At 33.9% G+C, this 18,995-nt stretch overlaps 1 protein-coding gene across 1 annotated transcript in view; it reads left to right on the forward strand.

The window, feature by feature from the left end:
• Positions 1 to 18,995, forward strand: part of GPHN (gephyrin) — a 632,163-nt gene that overhangs the window by 276,283 nt on the left and 336,885 nt on the right. Inside the window, exon 4 of the mRNA XM_004370959.2 lies at positions 6,779 to 6,871. Coding sequence (XP_004371016.1) covers positions 6,779 to 6,871 — 93 coding nt within the window. The remainder of the gene's footprint in view (positions 1 to 6,778; positions 6,872 to 18,995) is intronic.

The following is an 18,995-nucleotide window of genomic DNA, read 5'->3' on the forward strand; positions in this document are numbered from 1 at the left end:
ACCAACAATGAATTGGACTCTAATCATTCACAGTCTTTAAAATATCCTTGTAAGTAGTACATACAGTATTTGAAAATTGTAATATTTGATGTTTAAATGAATAGAATTAAACTCAAACTGGTCCAAGGATTAAGCATCAGAGCACATGAATGAAAGAACAACTCTTACTTTCTTGGAAGGAGAAAGATACCATTGGCCTGAATTTGTCACCCTGGGTTGACATTTTATTTTTCGTTAGATAACAAATGATAATTTGAAGTGTAACAAAGTCTTAGTTTTTGTATCTTCTCAGGGCAAGAGGTGTCCTAAGGACTATGCAAGGACACATGTAAACCTTAAAAATATTATACATTATGAATACATATAATGTTTATGTCTATATGCAAATAGAAAATGAGAATGTAGGAAAAGTGATGCATAAATACTACTTAGATAAGGATACTTTCTTATACCTGCAACCCCCCAAATATCCCAGAAACCCATAGAATTTCCGTTTAAGTAAACACTTGCAATTTGCTTCAGTCTAGTAAATGATAACTATTGTTTATATTTACCTTTTGAAAGACTTAGTGAAAATTTCACCTATATTAACCAATACTAGAAAATGCACTAGTATTTTCTCCAGTAGAGAAGAGTTATTTTTAAAAAGGTTTTAAGGAAATGTATTTTTAGAATACTAATGTTAAAGTGGAGCCCTGGTGGCGCTGTGGTTAAGAGCTACAGCTGCTAACCAAAAGGCCTGCCATTTGAATCCACCAGCCGCTCCTTGGAAACCCTATGGGGCAGTTCTACTCTGTCCTATAGGGTCGCTTTGAGCCAGAATCAACTTGATGGGAATAAGTTTTGGAGTAGATTGGTAAAGCCAAAAAGAATCAAAGGAAGAAGGATTTCTTGTCCCAATAATACATAATGCAGATAAGATATGACTAATGGATAAGAAATAAGAGAACCTGCCTAGAAAAATAAATGAGAAGTTAAATTAATTTGGGAGACAAAGTGAAAAAGAAGACATATGAAAGGAGATCTTGGAAGTTTTCCTAAAATGTAAAAGCGTATTTTAAGTTTTCTTGAATTTTTTTAGAATCGTTCATATGTGGAGTCAGATTGACCAGAGACTGATTAACTTAATCTTACTAGAAGTATTGTAAAATTAGTGAAGCATGTCATCAGAGATTGATACTTAATTGCCAACTCCTTGCTGGTGACCAAAAATGTTCACCTACCTGATTTACAAGAGACTAGCTACTCTCTAATTGTACACAGGGCCAGAGATGCTCTGTACTTGAACCTGATTCCCTTCATCATATTGTCAGATTACAGCCTCTAATAACTCATCATCAACAATTGGAATATCAACTTTTAATTAAATTTCCCCAATTTTTATTGAGCCTCTACTTCATGCAAGGTTCCATTCATTCAATGAACATTTACTGAATATTAGATAATATATTATGCCATCATCCAGAAATAAGAAAATAAATAAAATAGTTGCCAGCTGGGCAACATTTTTTTCTGTTATACATAAGGTCACCATGATTTGGAGCCAATTCAGTGGCAACTAACAACAACAACAAACCTTTGAGGAGTTCACAGTTTAGAGCATCAGTCCACAAAGTATATGCACCAGGAAGTTTACAAGAAAGTCTATTGGGGTGTGGAAAGAAAATAGTAGACTTCTTTTTATGTTTATTTTTTTCTTTCACAAAAGAAGTTAAGCTTTGTTAACCTTTAGCATTCACATTGACCCTTGTGTCCTTGCTCCATCCTTATGTCACATAGCATCTGACACGTTACAGGCAAGCTATGCTGAGAGAAGAGTGGGTGTTCCAATATACAAGGAGATGGCTGTGCCCCGCTCACTTATTCATTCGCTTTAAGCACATTATAATGTAGTTTATATGGGCCTAATTTAAGTGGATTTACAAATTGTATTATCACTTATAAGGAAGCCTAGAAAGAATCCAAACATAATTCTAATATTGCACGTGTGTTCAAAAAACAACAAAGGCAGAGCTGATACTTGTCAAACTCCTTATATAAGCTCTTTTCAGTCTCACACTTTATCTGGCCTTTATGGTTGACTTTGTATTTTTAACAATGAGTAAGAAAATAATTACTTTTAAAAACAAACTTGTAATGTGGAGAGAGTATCTTGAAAATGTTCGCATTGTTGTTGTTTTGTTAGTATAAATGGTATCATTTATAAAAACTAGTAACTTCACAGTTTAAAAAATCTTAGAAACAGAAAACCCTAGCCCATTTAAAAATCTTCCATTTAAGGAGTTGTAGTGGATTTTTAACACCAAAAAAAAAAAACAAAAAAAAACCCATTACCGTGGAGTCAGTTCCTACTCATAGCGACGCCATACGACAGAGTAGAACTGCCCCATAGCATTTCCAAGGAGTGGCTGGTGGATTCGAACTGCTGACCTTTTGGTTAGCAGCCGTAGCTCTTAACCACTGTGCCACCAGGGTTCCTAAAATGTAGCATGTTCCAATTATTTTGTAAGAAAAATTAATTAGCCTCGTTAGTAGTGGTGGTAGTAGTTAAGTGCCATCAAGTGAGTTCCAACTCATAGCAACCCCATGTACAACAGAACAAAACAATGGTTGGTCCTGTGCCATCCTCACAATCAATGTTATGCTTGAGTCCATTGTTGGAACCACTGTGTCAATCCATCTCATTGAGGGTCTTCCTCTCTTTCTCTGACCCTCTACTTTACCAAGCATAATATCCTTTTCCAGGTACTGGTCCCTCCTAGTAACATGTCCAAAGTGTGTGAGATGAAGTCTTACCATCCTTGCCTCTAAAGAGCATTCTGGCTGTATTTCCAAGTCAGATTTGTTCATTCTTTTGGCAGTTCATGGTATATTCAGTATTCACCAACACCATAATTCAAAGGCATCAATTCTTCAATCTTCCATATTCATCATCCAGCTTTCACATGCATTTTAGGCGATTGAAAACACCGTGGCTTAGGTCAGACGCACCTTAGTCCTTAAAGTGACATCTTTGCTTTTTAACACTTTAAAGAGGTCTTTTGCAGCAGATTTTCCCAATGCAATACATCATTTGATTTCTTTGGAGAACAGAAGACTGATCACTTCCCAAATACTTGAACAAACCTTTAAGTTCAAGATGTCAAATATTATGAAGGCAAGTGAAAGAAATCTTGTAAAGTAGGTGTTACTAGTTATCTAATCTTGGGAATGGAAAACCTTGAATAATGTTATTATGTTGCAACTAAATTTAAGCTGTATGACATTTTAGTAGGCTCACCCAGTTGAGTTAGCTGTGAAATTCACCCTCAGGTAACTGAGCAGATTATCTCTTTAAACTAGTAGTTCCCAATCACTTGGCTGTATTTTAGAATCACCTGGGAAGCTTTTAAAAATACCAGTCTCCAAGCTGCATCCCACTGATGGGACTAAGCATCAGTATTTTTTAAAGCTCTTCAGATGCTTCTAATGTGCAACCAAGGTTGAGAACCATTACTTGACTGTGAGGTGTTTGAGATCAAGATCAGTGCTTCATTTATTTTTTTTAGTGCTTAACATCAAATACATTGTAGGCACTCCATAAATGTTTCCTTAATTGATGCATGAATTATGTTCTAAGGAAGTATTGCCAAATAGTATAGTTCTTCAGTATAAAGAAACTATTTTGACTGTCTTTATTAGCATCGTGAAATGTGAATACTGAAAGTTGGTGTTTGATGTATATTCTTTAGTGTTTGAGATATTTTGTTGCTACAAGTTCAAATCCATATTACTTTTATAATGATCTGATATAAATGGAGTGTGGTCAGAGATGAGAAAGCTGTACACAGGCGCTCCAGTACTGTAATGGGGCATTTAGGAATGTTGCGAGATCTAAAATATTTTAGGACCCATTGGGGAAAACGAGGTTAGTTAATCTGCCCATTACTGAATTGTGGTGTCAACCATATTTTTTATATACCAGAGATAATAATTAACTACTTAGAATGAGGGTAGTTAGGCTTTTCAACTTCTTAAATAGATAGAAGCACCTGGCAATGGAAGTTTTAAATCTGGCCTATGAAACCACCAAATAGTCACCCTTGTAATACTCATTGATTTTCGGTGAGCTTTCCTCAGAATAAAATTACAGCTAACTCAGGGATGGAAGTTCTTCAGTTAGGCTGTTAATAATTTACAACCTATATCTTTTGAAAAGTAGTGTGTTACCATTAGTGAATCATAGCAGGGGAAAATGCCCTTCTAGAGAAGCTTTGGTCACTGCATTCTTGTGGTACCAGAATAAAACAAAAATGTGCAAGGATACTGAGAATATCATTTTAGAACCTGGATTTGTCCTTCTAAATAATTACGCTGCATTTTATGTCATTGATGAATTTGAGAACTGAGGAACGTTTTATTCCACATATAGGTAGTCCCCAACTCACAGCGGGGTTCTGTTCTGATGACTCCATCATAAGTCAGTTCTGACATAAGTCAAATAGCTTTTTTTTTAGGTTTCGTTATTATTGCCTTTCATTATCAGTATCTTTATAAATACAATCTTTAAACATTGCAGTTGAACACCTGAGAATGATAACATCACAGCAAATTACTTGCTGCAACATTTTCTGTAGCACATATTACTAACGATGTTGTTGTTGTTAGGTGCCATCAAGTCGGTTCTGACTCATAGTGACCCTGTGTACAACAGAACAAAAAACACTGCCCGGTCCTGCACCACCCTCGTAATTGTTGTTATGCTTGAGCCCATTGTTGCGGCCACTGTGTCAATACATCTCACTGAGGGCCTTCCTCTTTTTCTCTGACCCTCCGCTGTTATTAATGGTAAAATGTACAAAAAAAAAAAAGGACGCTTGTAACAGGGCTTCGAACCTATTTGTTTAGTTTGAACTCCTGCTGAGAATTTGCATTCCTACCCCGGATATACTGAATCAGAATCTACACTTTAACAAGATCCCCAGGTGATTTTTACATATAGTAAATTTTGAGGACCACTACTCTACTAGTTAGGAACCCTGATGGCACAATGGTTAAAGCACTCCGCTGCTAACCAAAAGGTCAGTGGTTGGAACCCACCAGCCGCTCTGCAGGAGAAAAATGTGGCAGTCTGTTTCTGTAAAGATTTACAGTCTTGGAAACCCTATGTAGCAGTTCTACTCTGTGCTATAGGGCCACTATGAATCAGAATCAACTTGATGGCAGTGGTTTTGACTCTACTGGTGATTCTCGGTCGGAACCGACTCAAGGGCACCTAACAAGTGGTTCTCAGAATTAGTCCCTAACCAGCAGTATTAGCATCGCCTGGGAACTTGTTAGAAATGCAAATTCTCAGCAAGTGTTCAAACCGGAACTAACAGGTCGAAGCCCTGGTTTGTAAATGTGGTTCATCTTAAATATGTAAGCTGGGGACTACCTGTATACCTATCAGCTTAATACTTATATTTCATGTTTAGTTATCAGCAACTAAATGGTGTAATTTTATTATTAAATTTTGATCTTGAATTGAAAGAAGATAAGAAACAATATAATACCAAAGCAAGGATATAATTACAATTTAAATGAATATAATCTTTTGTAATAAGTAGCAGAAAAGCAGGATGATGAATAGAATTAGCAATAGATAGAAGAGTTTGCAGACAAAGATCCCAGTTCCACTTCTTTCACAAACTAGCTGTGTGACTTTGGGTAGATGCTTTAACTACTTTTTACTTCAGCTGTCTCATCTAGAAAATGAAGAGGCACATCTGCTGTGGTATCAACCAGCTTCAAAATTTTTATGGTATATGATTCTAGTCTCTTATACTGTCATAATATTAGCATTGGGGAAAAAAAGAAGCTTTAAGCAATCATTTATTCTTATATCTTGCTTTTAAGGCAGCCATGTAAAATAAATTACTGGAAAATGCAAAACTTTCCTAAACAATCTGAGCAGAAAATAATTGATCAATGACAGGCAAAATGTAAGGAAAAGAGGATAAGTTGAGAGTCCAGGAGACCTGGTTTGAATCCCAGCTCTTCCTGCTTCTAGTTTGTGAGCTTATGAGTAAGTGTTTTCACCTTTCTGAATCTATTAATGAAAAAACAAGTAGATCTGTTTCCATATGTAAAAAATTGAGGTACTAATATTTACCTGACAGGATTGGTGCAGTTATTTAAATAAGATCTCATAATTAACGCAAAGAAGTAGTGATCAATCTTTTTTTCTCAAATATATTTTGAATAGCTGAAAAGAATTTCAGATATGCCATATAACAACGTAATAAACATTTAGAGTGTGCCTCTTAGCTCAGGTAGATACAAGACACTAAACGGGCAGCTTCTGTCCGGAGGTGAGATGGGAAGGCAGAAAGGGTAGGAGCTGGTTGAACGGACATGGGGAATCAGGGGTGGAAAGAGGGAGTGTGCTGTCACAGTATGGGGAGAGCAATTAGGGTCACATAACAATGTATGTATAAATTTTTATATGGGAAAAAATTAAAAAATGAATGTAGAAAACATTAATGATGAACTCTTTAAGGTATCTTCCCATGTTTCATTTACTTTGAAGAATTCTGTGTTTGTACTCTCATTTTCTCTGAGTAAAATAAATACCTGAAACTGCAGTGTGTTTTGATTAAGCGTGAAACTGCTCTATGAATTTTGCTTCAAAATTTTCTTCTTGATTGTTGAAAAGAATCTGTGTTTCCTCACTGTATATGAAGTGTTGAGGAATTGGTTGCTTTTGAGCAGGCAGACAAGTCCTTCAGCGTGTGACAATACTATTGTTTTCTTCCAGGAAACTCTTATAGATTGGTGTGATGAAAAGGAACTTAATTTGATATTAACAACTGGAGGAACAGGGTTTGCGCCACGAGATGTCACTCCAGAGGTGAGATAGTGTATGCCTTTCTCATATTCAAGGAGTAGACTAATTATGTTATTTTTCATCGTTTTTACTATTTCTTACATTATATTCATAATTTTGCTAGGCAGAACAAGTGACTTCTGGTTCTAAGAATATGAAAATTTTGCTGTGGAAGAATTTTATATACATATATATATATATATATATAAATGTTTCTTTTTTTCCTTTGGGCTTGAACTAGAAATAATAAAATACGAGGAAGATTGAACTGGTCCAGAAGGTAATCCTTCATTTACTCAGTGGTCTGTGGTGCCAACTGAGCTTTGGGCACTTTGCCAAAGGAGGAGACAACAGAGCTCTGACTCATAGCGTGGCATCTGCTTTGATCTGCTTTGTTAGTACAGTTCAAAATTTGATCTGATTTCCCTTCTCTTGAGGTACCTTTTTCATTGGTCTCAAAGCACATTAGAATGACTGCAATGGAATATTTATACCAGTTTTATAGTACTTGCGATGAGAAAGGGTTATATTTTTTATAATTTTAAATATGAACAGCATTTAAATATTAAGTTTAATAAGGCCTAAAAGCAGAATTAATATCTAGACTTCATGCCACAAGAATAACCTTCAGCCTTTGCACAGGGAGAAAAATTAGGCAATGAAGAGTCAACAGCGCTCCCTGATTAAGCAAAAAAAACACCTTTAATTTCTTGTTAAGGAAGGCATAAACTTTAGGTATCACTTGAGAGCCGTATGTTACATTACCATTTGTGGTATTATTTTCTTGATCCTCCCAAAAAGTGTTTCCTGGCTGAATTTCAACTTAATGTGGACTATCTCCTATTTTCAAATCAGTACACTATTGTATCTACTAATAACAGCAGGGTACTTTTGCTCTGTACATTAGAAATAATTAATGTTGTTCTTACTCTATTATAGTGGTTTTCAAACTTCAGTCTGCATCAGAATCAACCAGAGAGCTTGTTAAAACAGAGATTGCTGGGCCCCACCCCCAGAGTTTCTGACTTCAGTAAATCTGCAGTGGAACCTGAGAATTTGTGTAAGATCCCGGGTAATGCAGATGTTGCTGACCCACAGACCATACTTCCACACTTAAGAACCACTGCTCTTAGAAGTATATAAAGATGTAATTTTGTTAACAAGTTATGAAATATATTCTACTACATGAAGACCATGGCACAGAAATTTTTTGTGTATTACTATAATTAAACAAAAGCCCATTGCCATTGAGTCGATTGGACTCATAGCGACCTTGTAGGACAGAGTAGAGCTGCTCCATATGGTTTCCTAGGCTGTAATCTTTATGGGAGCAGACTGCCACATCTCTCTCCCATGGATTATTGTAATTAAGTTTATAAATACTATAGTTTTGCTTTTAAAGCAACCAGAATAGAGTTGTATTGGGAGATTGTTAATTTCAATTGCTTAAAAGCGGTCATTTTTACACTATTTAACTTCTGGGTCCTGAGGAGAAATGGTTCTTTGAACAATTTTTATATTTATTTTAAAACTGTAAAGATAAACTTAAAAAGTACAGTTGGGAGAGAAGCTGTCTCCTGTAGAGGTGTGTTGGTGCTTTGTTTTGTTTTGTTTGTAAGAAAATTGCCTAGATAAGTGAAGACATTGATTTTTGAGTGTGGGTGTTGTATTAAGGGACTGAAGTAAATGACTTCAGGTTTATTATGTATCCTGATTTTTTGTGTGATGTGGCTGCATGTTTTCATAATATTGGTTATTTTTATATCAGATAAACAGAAAAATGTTACTAAGGAATTCATTTGTAACCAGATACCAATATTTTTAATTGCGGGAAAGTATTCATATGATAAAGTTTTAAATTTTGTATCTTCTTCTGATCTTCAAGTTTATAACCAAATTGCTAGGCTGAAAATTCTGGCTCTGCTACTTATTAACAAGGTGACCATAGACTATTCAGTTAACTGCTCTGTGCCTCAGTTTCCTATAAAATGGGAGAAATAATAGTACCTGTATACCAAAGTGGCTGTGAGGATTCAGTGAAAACTGTTCCTGGCGTTTTAGTAAGCGCTATATAAGGGTTAACTTCTAAGGGTTAAATATTTTATTATTTGCTATATTTTATATGTAACTACCAAGTGGACAAATACAGTCTTATACTAGACTTTAAGTAGGCCCATGAAATCTTCACAATCTTGTTAAATTATTTCTTGATTTTGATAGAGCATGTTTCATACTTTATCTTTTCCATCTCCATTAGTCCGAGATCTTGAATTTCTACCATTCTGTTAGCTCTTTCTTCCCTGTTTTTTTGTTTTGTTTTTTGGTTGACAAGAATCTGTCTCTTTCCATGACTCATATGTTTCATTATATCAGAAATGGAGGAGCCCTTTATTCTTAAAGTTTTTCAGTTACTTGAAAACTGTAGAAGTACTCTTATATTCATATATGCCTATAGCAGCTACCTGGGTAAAGTTGTATTAGGGTTTGTTTGTTTTTCTAATGAAGTTTAAAATATATGATAAATATGTCTTTTCTAATAGCTATTTTTGAAAATAGATTGTCTGTGAATAGCTTGATCTTTAGTAGGTTCTCTTCATATTTTATATATATAAATGCATATAATGAGACTATCTGGCAAAAGTCAGTGGAACTATTAAACCTTTGGAAAAAAAGATAAACATAAATGCAATATAGGGCCACCAAAAACAGACTCCACTACTAAACTCTCATTTCCTTTGCACCCTTAAAAAATTGAAATTCTTGTAATAGTTAAAATATACTACTGAGATGTCAAGAATTTAGAAATAAAATTCTGGACCTATAATTATATAGTTATTTGTGTTTAATGTATTTGTCTTAGATAATTGTGCCTAAAAGAGAATAAACTATTTGTAGACCACATTTACCTATATACAATTTAGAGTTGCAAAAATTTTTAAATAGAGTCAGAAGTTATTGATAGAAAACACAAATATTAATTTGATAAAAGTAATGTATAACTTCTTCCTTAAGGTACTAATATTTTACAGTCAGTAATTATCAATAATTAGTTGATTTACAAATACAAAGGACAGTTGTTTTTGGGATGTGTGTGTTGTTAGGAAAAAAACATGAAAGGGGAAAAATGATTAATAGAATTAATGAAGTAAAGCAATCTAAAGCTATCATCAATGGGTATAAACCCTAGAAAAAATGAAAAATTTAATAGCCTGAGATTTCTTCCCCAGTCTGTTAGCAGGATGAAATAGCAAGTTTAGTAAAGTTTATCCTGTTTGCGTATTTTTAGGAATAAGGCTGTCAGAACTGATTTTTCTAAATTATGAATTGTATCTATTTATAGGCCCTGCATCTCAGAATATAGTTCATCTGAGAGTCATATGCTGCTGGCCTTCCACCTGCTTCCAACCATAAGATGCTATTAAAGCTAACGTATAATGCCATAATAATCCTCACCCTTCAGTATTTTGGAGTTTTATTTTGATATTATAGGCTTTATTTTTCAAGAATAGGTTACATGTTTTGATGAAGGTTAATCTCTTGGCACTGGTATAGCACTAGTAATTATGAAATTATACAGAACATAATAACTCCTTACTGTACAAAGTATTGTTTTTCTCTTCATGTCCCATTATTACTTAAAAGCAATTTATGCCCAAAGAAGATATTCTTACGCAAATAATTTTTTATTATTCTTAAAAAGTGAAAATTTAGTTAAAGGCATATAGACGTGGTGAAGTAAAAGCCTTTATAGACATAAATGTACAAGTTCTACAAGTGACTAAAAGATTAAGAAACATTTAAAAAAATAACATCTATATAGCTGAAAATAAATTTGTTATGTTATAGCAAATTTTAAAACTGTTTAATATTTATAAGGTAAAAATAATTTTTAGCATTTTTAGAGTGCTATGCTATGCCAGAATTAACGGTTTTACACCGACTTATTAGGTAGATCATGAATTAAAGTACTAAAAGCCTAGTTTACACTTTATGTTTCATCTACTCATTTATTCATCAGGCTTTTTATTTTTAATCTTCAGTATGTATCAGATGCCATGCTGGGTGCTGGAGTTAAAAATGAGTTAGACATGGTCCCTACGCTGAAGGAACTCAAGGATCGGCAAACTATGGACCAAAATCTAGCCTGTCACCTTTATTTGTATGGCCTGTGAGCAAAGAATGGATTTTATGTTTTTAAATGGCTGAAAAATAATCAAAAGAAGAATAACATTTTTTGACACATGAAAATGATATAAAATTTAAATTTCAATGTCCATAAATGAAGTTTTATTAAAACAGAGCTATACTCGTTGATTTACGCATTGCGTATGGCTACAACATCAGAGTTTGGGTAGTGGGGACCCAAACCGTATAGCCCATGAAGCCTAAAATATTTACCATCTGACCCTTTGCAGAAAGTTTGCCAACCCCTGGCCTATTGGATGGCAATAAGTCACCTTTACTCACTTTTTTTTTTTTTTTCCTGATTTTTACCTTTTGTTCTTTAGTAATTTGAAACGATGTTGGATTTTGTTTCTTAAATTTTTAATTTTTAGAAGGAGCAAAGAATAAACACTTTTTTACCATATTGAAGTGTATTGCCCTGTTGACTCAATAGATAATATAGCAAAACAAAAATAAAATATCCCTCATTCTAAGTGAACAATCCATAAAATTTGGAACTTTCCAAATTGATTAAATAAGAAATGAATTTATTGTATATTAAGTAAAATCTCACTCTTAAAAATTTGTCAAACTCATGTTTTTAGCAATGCCTCCTAACAAAAGTACGCTGATATAATCAATCAGTCATTATGAAATAAACAAAAGAAATAACACTAAAAGGTATAGTTTTCAGGAAACTATAAATTTGATGTTAAGGAAGGCACATTTAAAATGGTTCAGTATGGGAGTAAAGAGGTATCTGACAAAATGCTGAAAGGGGGAGACTACTCAAAATCTGCTACTAAGGAAACCTGAATTTCTAGGAAAAGAAAGGACTATGAATTTTAGAGAGCATAATCTGTTTGTACTCTATAGTATTTAGATTTCTCTGGGACAGAATACTATCTAATCTTTTCTATAAATATTTTCCACTTACATTATTAGGAACATTTTTCCATGGGCATATCTAATTTTCTAATACAAGTGAAAGAAAAAATGATTTACTTTATAAAAATTGGTTTTACTATCAATTTGTTGCAATTCATGTATTTCATAATTTTAAGTGTGTTTACTGTAGGTCAAGTGTTACTTTAGGCAGTCATTAACCGTTATTGTTTCTACATTATAATGCTTCAAAAACAATAGTTTGTAAGTACTGGGAAGGGGACAAAGTTGGCCTGAGTAACTGACTACATGTTAATGATTCTAAAGTTGTGACTCTTGTGAAAGTCAGTGAGAGGTGACACTTAACAGCTTTGCCTAAAGGTTAACATTGACATTTTAGCAATCAGAGAAACTATCCCACATGTAACAGAAATATAGCAAAAACGCCATGTTTAATAATTTCTGTTTTTGAAAGAAAATTTGATCGCTAACATAGGTCATTTAAATTATATAAATGTTTCAGGTATGTATCAATATTTTCAGAGAAATTTTGGTCATTTCACTGGCAAATATCATATACCAATACTCTAGAACTCTATGAATATTTACTTAGTAGTTCTGGGATTGTTTTGGCTAAAATACAATGCCTGTTATAAATGGTGAAGCTAACCATCTTGAATAAGAATTTGAGTATCTTAAAATTGTTCTGTATGAATAGAATAATTCAGTAACATGAAATTGCTCACCAAACAGAATGCTAGAAACCCTTATACTTGAAATATTTAAAACTAGATTAAATAGTATGTACTATTCTTTTATGGCCAAAATAGGATTATATATCATGCGGTTTTAAGGAACTCTCTCTATAAATTTTATGAAGTAGTCCTGGACATGGAAAATATACCTTCTGTTTGTCTAAAAATGTTAGGATACAATGTGGTATGATGGAGAAGTCTTACACTATATCAGACAGACCTGAATTTGAATCCCAGCTCTACCACTTACTATGAAATTTAGGGCAAGTTAACCTCTTCAAACCTCAGTTTTCTCATCTGCTAAATTAGCTAATACCTACCTCTCAAGGTTGTTGTTTCTAATAATTGAGATAATAATAGTAGCCAATAATAATATTAACATTTATATGTAGCACTTGCTATGTGTCAGGAGCTGTTTTAAGCATATGTTAACTCATTTAACCGTCAAAACAACTATATGAGGCAGGTACTATTGTTATATCCATTTTAAAGATGGAGAAACTGAGACATAGATTAGTTGACTTGCCAAAGGTTCTCTAAGCTAGTAAGTGGCAATAACACATGTTAAAGGATCTAGCATAATGCCTGGTACCTCTGTAGATGCTCAGTAAGTGTTCATTTTTTTTCTTTACTGTTTTGTTCCTCATTTCATTAATAATACTACCTATTTTCTCTGTATATGATAGACCCAAGTAGTTCTGCTGCTAACCGTTTTACTTCTGGTAGTTATTGTTAGCTACAAACATACCTGTTGGATATGTCTAAAATATAAGGACGTAAGTCAGCATTTCCTGACTACTACTAAGGCAAAGAAGCAGAAATAAGAATTTCTATAGTCTATATGATATGAGGAATATGGATTTACAGGAATACAATTGGATTACATACTTCCTAATATCATCCTGCCTCTAAAAGGTACTGGATGCAAAGTTTAATTAGGAATACATTTAACTATAGCTGAACCTATTGATATGGTTTTAAGTCTCCAATTCCTTTCTAGTTTAAAATTCTTGGAATTTGGCTTGAAAAGTCTTAAATATATGATATTCAGGATAAATTTTTAGTAATAGCCCACTTTATATCTGGGGTTTATAATTATTTTGTGTTATCTATAGAAAAATAATGCATATTTCAGAGTATATAGGCACATTTATGAACTACCAGTTTGCTAAGAACTACATTCATTGTTCAATTTAACAAGTATTTATTGAGTACCATGGGCTTTACTGAGCTTAATGCTAAAGTACATGTACTCCTAAAGTAGTCACATCATAAAACAAGATGATATAAACCTAGTAACAGGTATGTCCAGCCAATTCAGACCAAAAGATCTTTTTTTAAGAGAAAGATTAAGAAAGAACATAGTAATCACTGAAAATGTATAAAGAAGATGGAATTTAAGCTGAAATTGAAGGAGAGGAACAAGATTAAGATTAGCAGAGTGAAAGAGAGCAAAGCAGGAGAAAAGTATGAACAAGGCACAGAGAAAGATAAACTTAAGAAAATCTCCCTGGCTGGAACAAAGATTCACTTTACAAAGAAGGATGAATAAACTACCAAAAAACAAAAAACAAACCCGGTGCCTTCAAGTTGATTCCGACTCAGAGCGACCCTACAGGATAGAGTAGAACTGCCCCACACGGTTTTCAAGGAGCGCCTGGTGGATTTGAACTGCCGACCCTTTGGTTAGCAGCCGTAGCTCTTAACTACTATGCCACCAGGGTTTCCATGAATAAACTAGACCTAAATTATTATACCTTTTTTTAGGACAGCTAGAGTAAAACCCTATGTAGAGATGAGAAACATCAACTTTTATTTTTCAGAGATCCTAGGAAGCATAATTCATAAGTCTACTATCAACCAGTACATACAGTAAAATCACACCATCAAGGCTCTCTAAAAATAGATCCTTTTGAGAATTGGCAGCATTGATTCAAATGAACGCAACACCTCCCCAATAGGACTAGCTTCAGTATTTTTGAGATTTTTTTTTTATTCCCCGGCTTTAAAAAAAAGTCGTAATTTAGTCTGTAAAACTAGTGACTGTCCACACCATTGTTTGTTTATATAATTTAAACTGCTTTAAGGTACCAGGTTTCAATTCTGTTGACTTGTTGTTTGAAACCTTTTCAGTCAGTATTTCTCTTACAATTAAGACAATCAAGGAATATCTTCTTTTTACGTATTTTTTCAGTGGTGTATCTCTGTTTAGCTTAGTATTTTATATAAATGACAAACTGTAGAGAAATCACATAATCTCAGCATTCCCAGTCTTTGCCGGGACATCTCAATTGATGATTCTTTCATCTGTGAATTCATTTCTTTGACTACTCTAATTGTTACAAGGTCCAAACATACCAAACTGAAACGTGTCTCCTTACAATTTCTACCCCATACCCTTTGCTGTCAAGTCAATTCTGACTCATAGTGACCCTATAGGACAAAGTAGAACTGCTCCATAGGGTTTCCAAGGCTGTAATCTTTACAGAAGCAGACTGCCACATTTTTCTGCCATGGAGCAGCTGGTGGGTTCAAACTACCAACATTTTGGTTAGCAGCTGAATGCTTAACCACTGCACCACCAGGGTTCCTTATAATTTCTACCCATGGGTCCTAATTCTGCCCTTGGCAATGCACAAAATAAGGTTTGTTCCTCTTTTACCTGATAGTTCTTCTGATATTTAAAGGTAATTATTGTATTTTCCCCTTACTTTTGTATTATTTTTACATTCATGGATAGTATACATTCTTTTTGAAAAATAATATTTTGAACATCTCATGCTGTGAATGTGTATCTCATACTGTCCCACAAAAATGTTTTCAAGGTGATGCATAGGTTTATGGCAGAAATTTAAAGTATTTTTTGCCACACACTGTCAAGATACATTATTCACCCATAATTTCCCGGTTCTGTAATTTTTACCTTTTTCTCCATTGGCTTTCATTGTTCCCCATTGGAAAGTAGAAACATTTATTGTTTCTTTCCACCAGCCACAGACTTTCTTAAGACATAAACCCTTTATTTATTCATCAAAAAGAAAGCTCTTTAGTATAACTGCACCAGTAGAAAAGCTATAAGTGCAAAATTAAGCCATTTAGACAAATAAAGTAATTAGGGAGATAAGTGATTTTCATATTAAAACTAGTAAGTTGAAAGTCTCCTGTCCACATGGCAACATGGAAGAGGGAAAACTACATTGCTCCTCAAGGTCAGAATTTTGAAATTTTGAGAATAAGGCAAGAACAAAACTTCCATATATGAAGAACCCATTAATAAAATCCTGTCTTCAGTTTCCTTTTAATTATATGTATTAATCACATGGCTACTCTGTACCAGAATACATATTCAGCTTTTATGGGGCCCTTACATGGCCGAGAGATCATATTAGTAAGCATACAAATAAGCATAGATACAAATCATGGTAAGGTCTATGTCTGATTAGAGCTCTTACTAGAAAACTAGTGTTGGCCATCCAGCAATTTATGAGACAGCATAGTACAGTGGTTAAGAGCACAAAGTACATGGATTTGAATCCCAGATCCACCTATACTAGTGTGTAACTTTATGCAAATTACTTCCTGTGCCTCAGTTTTTTTATGTGTAAAATGGAGATAGAGTACTACCTCATAGGATAGCTATATTAATGTGAGTTAATCTAAGTAAAGTGCTAAAACCAGTGAGTTATATAAATATTTGCTGTTACTACTATCTACAATATAAATAGAGCTTTAGTTTAAAAAAATTAAGTAGGTAGTGGTTGAATAAATTTTGAAAGAACTTTTCTGGGGGAAAATCCAAATGTGATAGGACTTAAAGTACCTAATAGTATAGTTGTGGAAAAGGAAAAAGAAATATCAGAGAGGATACGCTAAATGCTCATTTTACCTTGAATTTATCAGCATGATAAAATTGAAATGTCCTTTCCAGCTCACCCTTACAGGCATAGTCTTGCAAAATGAACAAAGACTGGGACACCAGAATAATTTGCTTTTGCTTTTGCCAAAGCTATGTTAAGACATTGACAACAAAATATCATTAAATAGTTTGCAAATACAAAAAAACAAAAACAAAAACAAATTTATCTAAAGACATAGTTTTAGGAATAAAGATTTCAGGCTATACTTTTCTTAATTGTTGGAAATCAAAAATGTGAATTAATCTCTATATATATTGATCTCCATCTATAAAATAATCTTAATAACGGCATTTCACATAAAATATAATAAGATAACAAATGGGGCTATATCTGTCAAGTACTATGAGCTTCTCAGATCACTGTATTAGAAGAGTGGAACATTTGTAACCTACCATAAAAGGAAACTGATAAGGAGTCAAAAAGTGGATTCAGATAACAAAGTAAACAGTTTGAATGGTTCTAATAATTTTACCAGCATTATTCTCTCATATTGGAACTTGGAAATAACTTGGCTGCTATAAAAAGAATGGAGGACAGATGTCCAGTGGAGGGAGTAGCCATGTCAGTTAATCATTAACGACACAGATGAGAATTTACAGAAGGGATCCAGGTTCCTTCAAAAGTTGCTGAGAAGAAAGAAGCAGGAAACCTGTTGGAAGTGGGGAGTTTGAAAATGAACTCTTGTCAGTTTCACTGAGAGAGAGAGCAAAAGCCCAAGACAACAAGGCAGAAGAAGCAGTTGATTGTGCTGGAAAGACTGATTGACATAAGAGAAAATAAATTTTACTCCTCTGTGAAGACTGAAGATAGCATTATAGTGATGGATGTCATTGGGATAATTTAAATATTTTCCCCTCTGCTGCTTCATCCTTTTCTGTAAGTTTAATTGCAGCATATAATATCTTTGCATGTAATAATCCTTAGGGTAAGACTTTATGGGAGGCAATAGGTCACTTTTCATTAGGAGATAATTTTTAATAGAGTTTTGCAAATTTTTAAAACACTTCCCTGCAAAATGTAGGCATTTGAACCAATGAGAAAATAACTGTTGATTTTGAATAGTGAATAAATACGATGGAATCTTACTACAATGTGTCTCTTGCTTGCTATGATTCAGGATTATATTGTATGGTAGACCCTATTATAATGAGGTACAACCCCACTGAATGAGACTTAGAAGAGATTCATATCATGCCAAGTTCCCACTATTGTTACGAAGGATATTTAGAACTTTGGTTAATTATGTGATACTTCGATATGAGTTCTGTTTGTTGTGGGCCCTATTTACTTCCTCTCACCCTCACTTTTTGCCATTTTCAAGACTTACCTATACTATACCCTGTCCCTTGAGATGGGGCAGCTTTCTGAGGATGGAAAGATGACTGAACATGCCATCAGTATTAAATAATATTCAGAGGAATGAGAATATTATTTTTTTATAATATTGAAAGAAAATCATAGTATAATTCCACCTTTTCTCATAGGTGTATCATGAGCAATAGTAGCAACAGTATTAACAATAAGGCACTAGTCTATCTTTATTCAAACTTTAGCTGTTACTTTTTTCCTTCTAAATATAAAATAACTTAGGACAGGAGTTAGCAAACATATTCTTAAAGGGCCAGAAAGTAAATATTTTAGGCTTTGTGGGCCATATGATTCCTATTGCAGCTACTCAGCTCTGTCAGCCCTGTAGCAGGAAAGCACCATAAACAATATAAATGAATGAGCGTGGTTATGCTCCAATAAAACTTTATTTATAGATACTGAAATTTAGATTTCATATAATTTTTACATTTCATGAAGTATTATTCTTCTTTTGATTTTCTTTCAATCATTTAAAAATGTAAAGATCATTTTTAGATTGTGAGCCATATAAAAACAGGCAGCAGATGGGATTTGGTCTGTAGACTATAGTTTGCCAACCCCTGTCTTAGGACATTCCTATAATACAGTATACTAATACCTATTCTGTTAATCAAAAAGCTCATAGTATTCGAGCTTTTAGAAGAATGCTTTGAGAAAACAGAGGAGAAGCCGCTCAAGAAATTAATACTTAATGAACTCAAATATTTACTGAGTGCCTACTCTGTATATGCCAGACACTGTTCAAGACACAGCAATGAACAAAGAAGTCAAAAGTTCCCATCTTTATGGAATTTACATTTCAACTGGGGAGACACACATAAGTAAATAAGTAAAAATTTATAGAATTTGAGACGATAATAAGTACTGTGAGTAAAAATAAACCAGGGAAGGAGAATAGGTAGCACAGGCAAGAATGAGTTTTGTAATTTTAAATAGGGCTGTCAAGGAAGGTCTCATTGATGAAGAGACATTTGAACAAAGACCTGAATAAGAGGAGGGAGCAAGCCATGGGAAGGTCTAGGAGAAGAGCCTTTCAGACAAAAGAAGCTGCAAGTGCAA

This window comes from Trichechus manatus, unplaced genomic scaffold (genome assembly GCF_000243295.1).
Source record: "Trichechus manatus latirostris isolate Lorelei unplaced genomic scaffold, TriManLat1.0 scaffold00010, whole genome shotgun sequence".
Taxonomy (NCBI): Eukaryota; Metazoa; Chordata; class Mammalia; order Sirenia; family Trichechidae; genus Trichechus; species Trichechus manatus.